The sequence below is a fragment of the Nuphar pumila genome, chromosome 10, assembly GCF_984573655.1.
Source record: "Nuphar pumila chromosome 10, dmNupPumi1.hap1.1, whole genome shotgun sequence".
Classification (NCBI taxonomy): Eukaryota; Viridiplantae; Streptophyta; class Magnoliopsida; order Nymphaeales; family Nymphaeaceae; genus Nuphar; species Nuphar pumila.
The window spans coordinates 80525502-80532908 of record NC_143258.1 but is presented as its reverse complement, the minus strand read 5'-3'; the positions used below and the strand labels follow the sequence as shown (position 1 = coordinate 80532908).

Sequence of the window (7407 nt, the reverse complement as noted above, 5' to 3'; positions counted from 1 at the left end):
GATATGTTTTCTACGATGTCCAGATACCGACATCATAAATGTTCTGGACCACCGGGCATAGTTGGTTTCATTTAACCTCACAGACGAGCCGTACGAAAAAGGATTGGCAAATGCCTTATATTCTCCCATCTGTTCCAATTTTGAATCACCTTTAGAAGTTTCAACCATACTGCAGAAAAAAAAAACTGGACAGTCTCCACACTATCCAAAAACAAACCCCGCGTGTTACACCCACACGCTAACTGATATTCCAACCAGCAGTTGTTCACTCACGAACAACAAAAAAAAACCCCACTACAGTAGTGAGCAGCAGCCCACAAGCAGACAGATAATTCAGCACTTCAGTGATTCACAGCTAACACGACTTCTGCATATGCAAAAAAATCTTTCATAACAGGGGCAGCTCCCCAGACATATACAGTTTGACAATACGTCATTAATTTTTCCCGAGCAACACCACTAAGAGTTGGATTGCTGGAGGGAAAAAAAATAAGCAGGAAGTACCAGCACCAATCAAACTCCACACAGCCACGATATCACCAATCAAACTCCACACAGCCACGATATCAAGATACACAAAACATTTTCAGTGCAAAGAGTACCAACACCAATCAAACTCCACACAACCACGGTATCAAGATACACAAAACAGGCCCCCAACCATATGTAAAATCACCAACAGTAATCAGACTCCCAACAACAACTATAGCAATATCTCACAACATGTTCAGTGTATATTATACCAACAACAATCAACTCCCAACAGGTAGCCACGAAACCGAGACAGTAGGCAGTCATGAAATGATAAAAACAAGAAGCTGCGAACTCACAGCAAGCATCCACGACAAGAAGCTGCGAACTCACAGCAAGCATCCACGACCAACTGCGTGATCAGATCTGTCAACAGATCCAGAAAAAAAAAATTATCGCTGACCTGATTAGGTATTTTTCCTTTTTCTCATTAGATCTGTTGACAGATCTGGTGGCCTCCACGATCTGATGGCCTCCACGATCGATCGAGCCTTGATCAGACTCGATCACGCTCCCACGATCACGTTCCCACGATCACGCTCCCACGATCACGCTCCCACGATCACGCTCGATCACGCTCCCACGATCGGTACAGCTCTGATACCATGTAGAATGGCCTGAACCCTAGAAATAGAGAAGAGAGAGAGAGAAGAGAGAAGAGAGAGAGACGGCTGCAAAGAAAACCTCAGAACTCATAATTCGATTAGGGCCTCTCTCTATGTTAAATAGAGAGAGGCTTAAAGACCTAATTACAATACTGCCCCATTATAAATAACTAAATTACAGAAAGCACCTTAATGAAAGATAACTCTACTTAAAACCACCTATTCTCAACAATTATTATCAACCACTATCTTTTGTGCAACTAAATTTGACCAACAATCAACAGTTATTGTTTGACATTCTTATTGTAAAATCCAGCCAATTCTAGTTCGCCTGTGCCACTCCAAGAAGAAAAAGGAATCATAATGATTACAGCATAAAAGAACAACCATTTCATAAGACATGGGTGAATTTCCACTCAAGAAATTTCTGCTTTTTCTAATCAAGCAATTTCTTTAATGAAAGAGAATATCAGGGATTACCTGCTTCAGCTATACACCCACATCACACTAAACAGCATTACGAAATAAGTGCACTTCCAAAATGTGTAGTGCTAGCAACTAACAAATGAAACATTCAATCAAACTGGGCAATTTCGTGAATTGAAAATAATGTACCTATGGGCATAACAATTCATTATTAACTAATACAGAATTTCTCTCATTTCCAAAATGTAATATCCTACTTTATTTGATCACCCATGTTTGGTTCAAATAATGCTAATTGTTGGTTATGCAACTTGGCTACTGTGTCACCATCTCCAACTTCTCTTATCATACGTGCACAATAATGGCTGACAATTTTCTGGTCCAACTCATAGTAGTAAACCATCTTCTTCAAAGGCTTCATATCAAGGTCAATGAAGTGAGCCTGCAGGTAGGATTTGTATAGTACAGTTAACACCAAAATCACAATTAACCAAGAAAAAAGAACCCAACCAAAAGTGCCATGATAATAGAAATACTATTTTGTCTGGATGGAAATTAAGAATGGATTAAAATAATAGCCTCATTAAAGTCATGGAGCCGCTCATCTTTGGTGAAAGTTTAAGAATGAACAACAGCCACTGGAAGGAGGTAGGTATGGTTGCCCTTTTTTTCCATGTTCTGTATTTAGTTTACTAGATGAATAACTTTATTCATTGATAAAAGTATTGCCAATAACTAATCTTATTAAATCACAAGCTCAATGCACTAGAAGGAAACAAAAATCCAAACATACTATAGAAATGTGCAGCAATCAGATGTATCTGCACAAGACTCTTACTGATGAAAACACAATAAAAAATAAATTTGTTACATGAGTAGTGAGGACAAAGTAAATGCACGTTTTGTATTGATACGTGAAAACACGTGCACAAAGAACGTTATGCCTTGGGTTTTGACGACAAGAGACAAACCTAACTAGAAACAATATATGTGAAAACATGTGTTTACAAAAAACTCTACGCCTTGGGCTTTGACGTAAGAAGGAAAACCTAACTTGAAACAATCTAAAGAGATATTGCTAAACTGAGTTTTTTTTAGGCAAATTACTTGAATTTTTTATTGCAAAGTATATGAAGGACACTCATCATGTAGGACCAGATAACTAAACCATGAAGTTCATTCTTGGAAGTAGAGGAACAGGTAAAATGCACTACTATATTGAAACTGGGAGAACAATTTAAAAATGAAGTCAGGATGAGATAAATTTACAGGATGGGTATAAGGCCAAGGAGCTCTATCTGTTAGCTCAAGCCTTTGAATAAATGAAGCAAGTAACAACAGATTAGTGATTTTTTATGCAATGCTAATTTGTGGAACATAAAGCCAAAAAGGCAAGAAGAAATTATGGATTGGATTCACAATCTTCTGATAACGATGAGAATGCTAATGTACATAATGAAATGATGCCACAACAAAACAACCAAGGTGGTAACATAATCACTTAATAAACTTGTTGCAACTTTTCACGAGAAATGACTAAAAGCAAAACCATTCTCGTTTGGCATGTACAGCCCTAGAATAAACCAAAGCAAATTATGTCTACTCAAAAGAGAGACTAAAAGGAAAAGAGTGCAATGACTTAAGATGCATATGAGCGTGTGAAATGAATAGCTATCACGGGATGATCACTATTATGTGATCCTTAACTAGATTGCCTAGACTTAAACAAACATAACAGTAATAACTGAAGAAAATACTGAGGGTCAGGATTAACCTTGTAATTGAAACTTTGATTTGTGGACCCCAGAGAAATAGAGCCATATTCATTATGTGAGTCTCCAGTCCCTCTGGGTTGAAAGCTGATCATAACACTGCAATCCTTTGCAGTTGCAGATATTAGGTACTCCCTTATGATTTTTAAGCTCTCCTCCAATGAAAGAGAATGGAAGAAAGAACAACGCTGCACCAATTTTGAATCAAATGAATTCTTGCATATGCTGCAGGGTTGTGAAATTATGTTGTAGTATGCATGGATTGCTCCTTCTATGTCAAATAAATCAAGTTTCTGAACCTTGACAAGCTTATTTAGTATCCCAGAATGGTAAAGTGTCTCTGCAACTAGCTCTATAAAACATGAGATGCGCTGACCATTGTTGGACTTGATCACACCATCAAGCATATCCACAAATACTTTGCTTCTTTCACATGTGTCAGTCAAACTACAAATAGCTTCCGAGTAACCACCTAAACTACCATAAATGAGCACCCCATCCAAAAATACACGAAAATTGTTCTGTGGAGTAGTAAAGAGAGCTCTGATAGCATGGTGTATTCTTTCCCTAGATCCAGAGAATAAATCTAAGGGGTCATATATGCTTAACTCTGATATCTGAAAGAAAAATAGAAAAACGCCCTGGATGAGACCAGCATATACAGTGTATGTGGACTTCTGCAGAAAACCTGAATCTACAAAGAATACTAAAACAACAAATGCTTCCAGTTTGTTTGGACTTTTAAAAGAACATCTACAACAAACTGACTTAAATATTTATGTGTTTGGTTCAATAAGGTGAGTTTGTGAGGTCAACAAATTGATGACTAAAATAAAAAGATTTCACATGATAAACAATGAAAAACCTGTTTACAAGTCAAAAAGGCAATTACAATGCCCAGAACGATGAAACACAAAAAACTAACATATCTTAGGAGTTGTAAATAATGAAGCAGTTTGAAATTCATGTAATTAATACCATTAGACTTCAACAAAAATCTTCCAAGAAGGATTGGGCAATTTTGTGTTAAACCAGACTTGTGCAGCAAGTGGAAAGAAATGATACCTCTCCTTGATGAAATTTCAGCACTTGGTGCATTTTGAAACGAGTAGCCCTCTTCTTGATAGAATTTACCTCAGCTATGAAACTTGAGAAAGGAAGAAATCCGCATTTTGGCTGGTCACTTATGATACCATGGGCATTAAAAAGAAAAAGAACACAAAATGAGAATGCAACTGAAAGAAACATAGAAAAAAGAAAATGGACTTTGCAGTTTGCACCACCATAAACACCAAGAAGATTTGTGAGAATTTCAGAAAAGACACCTTTATTTCCACAGCAATGCAGTGCCCCCGTGTCAGCAGACCTGTAATGAACAAATAAAAACCACTAACTGCATCTTCTTCTTTGTACACTCAGAATGATGTGTGTGTGTGTGTCAGCAGACCTGTAATGATCAGAATGATGTGTGCATGTACATGCACGTGTCCATCTATGCATGTGTGTTTAAAAGAGAGAGAGAGAGAGTAGTCTTTACCATGTGAAAACAAAGAATGGTCAGACATAAGAAGTGCAGAACCACAGCATGCGTTGACATTGGCAGCATCAATACGCCAAGATGGGCGCTGTCCAAGAATTCTCTTCTCCACAGCCTTGAGGAATTCTTTTGATACTTGGACATGCCTCTGAAAGTCCGAGGAAAAGGTTATCCAAAATCAAAACCATGATACAGATAAATCTCAGACTCAAATGGAACAATAGAAGCTGAAACACAAATTTAACAATGCCCAGGAGAAGAAAATCATTAAAATGTTCCCTTAGATTCTGTTAAAATGTACACATATGTATATATTATATATATATATATATAATTATTTTTTCTTTTTCTTTATTTTTACGTTTTTCATTTTTTGCATTTTTTATCTAGTTCAAAATGAACTAGAGCTCTAACTAGTCAACAACTAAGTTGATTAGTCATAGAGCCGTTGGAGCTAGTCCAATGGCAACAAATAGAGCTGTTGGACTTGGCTCCAACGACTCTATTAAGTCTCTTTCTCACTCTTCTCTCATGTATATAAATAGGAGTTATCCCCCCTCCTTAATGCAATGCTTCTTGCATTTGGTAATGAATAAAATGTTATTTATTTTTAAGTCTTCTCGTGGATACCCCTTGTGTGGGTCTTGGTAGTGTGCCCTTTTGTGGACACTTGTTGTGCTTGTTCTCCTAAATATTTGGTGGACATATTGTGCGTGATTAGAAGACTTGTTTCTTTACATAGTATTAGAGCAAGGTTGCTCTTGACTCTTGAGGATTGTTTGTTACCTCGTTTTTTATGATCGTGGGAGAAAGAAAGAATTCTTTGGTGATTCAAGTGTTTGTGTGATTGTGCAAGCATGGTTCGTTGGCTCGTGTATTCGTGGTGGTGTGCTCGTGCTATTACTCTCTTCTTTCTCATCTATTCCCTTCTCTCATCTCTCTCCTCATCTCTTTCTCTCTTCTTTGTAAGAATGAATGACAATGAGAAAGTCACTATCATACCCACGAAACCCAATGATACTAATTTTGTAATGTAGTCTTCAATAATGAAGCACCACATATGGGGAAAGGGATTGTAGAGATTAATTGATGGTTCGATCTGAAGCCTAAACTAGTCCTCACAAAAGTAAAAAACGAAAAAGAAGTGCCTCTTACGGAAGGTAAAAACATTAAGGTACTAGTTACTTATGAGAAAAAGTGGAAAGAGTAGAGAATGGGGCATGCCAAGATTATGTCTTGGCTAATCAATAGAGTGAATATTAAAAAGTTCTCTAATCTTGCAAAATTCGAGCATGTCAACAAAGCTTTGGAATACCTTAAGAATATGTATTCCCTTAAAGATATTGCACATGTGCAATTTACAAAACAAAGTTCGAACAATGATTCAAAAAAACAAAAGTATTAGAGAATACTATAATGAATTGTCCGAACTTTGAAAAGAATTATTTATTCTTAAGCTTAAGTGGCATTACCTAAAAGATATAGAACTCTGGCAAAAACAACATGATGCGGAGCACTTCTACCAATTTATAAATGGCTTGAGACTGGAGTTTGAGAGTACTAAACCTAGAAAAATTGACTAAGGATACCTTTTGTTTCAATATTCAGAAAATTGACTTGGATTTATGGCACAAACGACTTGGTCATCCTAATGTATCCAAAATTCAATACTTTCCAAATCTGAAAAAGTTGTGTAACTTTGAAAATTTTAAATCTAAAGATTGTATCCTTGATAAAATGAAGAGATTACCATTCTATGAAAGAACTTTTATTTCTTCTACACCGCTTGAGTTAATACATTCGGATGTCTGAGGGCCAGAACCAGTTACATCAAAGGGTGGATATGCATACTATGTGATTTTTGTTGATGATTTCAGTAGTCATACTTGGATCTATTTAAACATAAGTCTGAAGTCTTTTTATATTTTCAAATATTTCTCAACTTAGTCAAAAATAGGTTTAAAAATGACATTTCTACTTTTTGAACTGATTTAGGGGGAGAATTCTTGTAAAAAAAAATTAATGATTATCTAAATCTACATGGCATGGCATCACACATCAAAAATTTTGTCCTCACACCACAACAAAATAGCTTGGCTGAACGAAAACTGTTAAATTATGTAATCAAATCATGTAATGTTATATATATATTTTATATATATAAGGTAATACATATACATATATTAATATATATGTATATGTATCTACTTATTATATATATAAAATATATATTTCTATTATTTAGCCGTAGGGGTAGTTTAGTCTTTTTCTCATTTTTGCGCATATTCATTTCTTGAATATGTATTGTATTTTTTCCTTTTTATTTTTCTCCTTTTTTCTTTTTTGTACCATTTGTACCTTGTATCTTGGGGGGCCCACCACTAGTCGTAGGGCCCCTCCAACGGTCACATTTGTGACCGTTGGAGGGGCTCCAACGACTATGTGGGAGCCCCTCCAAGGGTCTCTCTAAGCCCTATATAATGGGCCCTCCTCCATTGTATTTGATAAGGCTTTGGGATTATAGCCCAAGCTTGTG

The 7407-nt window shown here is 36.3% G+C and overlaps 1 protein-coding gene across 1 annotated transcript in view; it reads right to left on the bottom strand.

The window, feature by feature from the left end:
* Window positions 1–1702: 1702 nt before the first annotated feature.
* Window positions 1703–7407, bottom strand: part of LOC149826999 (inositol-pentakisphosphate 2-kinase IPK1-like) — a 29082-nt gene continuing 23377 nt past the window's right edge. Inside the window, exons 3-7 of the mRNA XM_090018409.1 lie at window positions 4872–5019; window positions 4660–4700; window positions 4400–4510; window positions 3337–3951; window positions 1703–2004 (exon numbers count right to left, since the gene is read on the bottom strand). Of these exons, the coding sequence (XP_089874535.1) occupies window positions 1816–2004; window positions 3337–3951; window positions 4400–4510; window positions 4660–4700; window positions 4872–5019 (1104 nt within the window). The 3' untranslated portion in view covers window positions 1703–1815. The remainder of the gene's footprint in view (window positions 2005–3336; window positions 3952–4399; window positions 4511–4659; window positions 4701–4871; window positions 5020–7407) is intronic.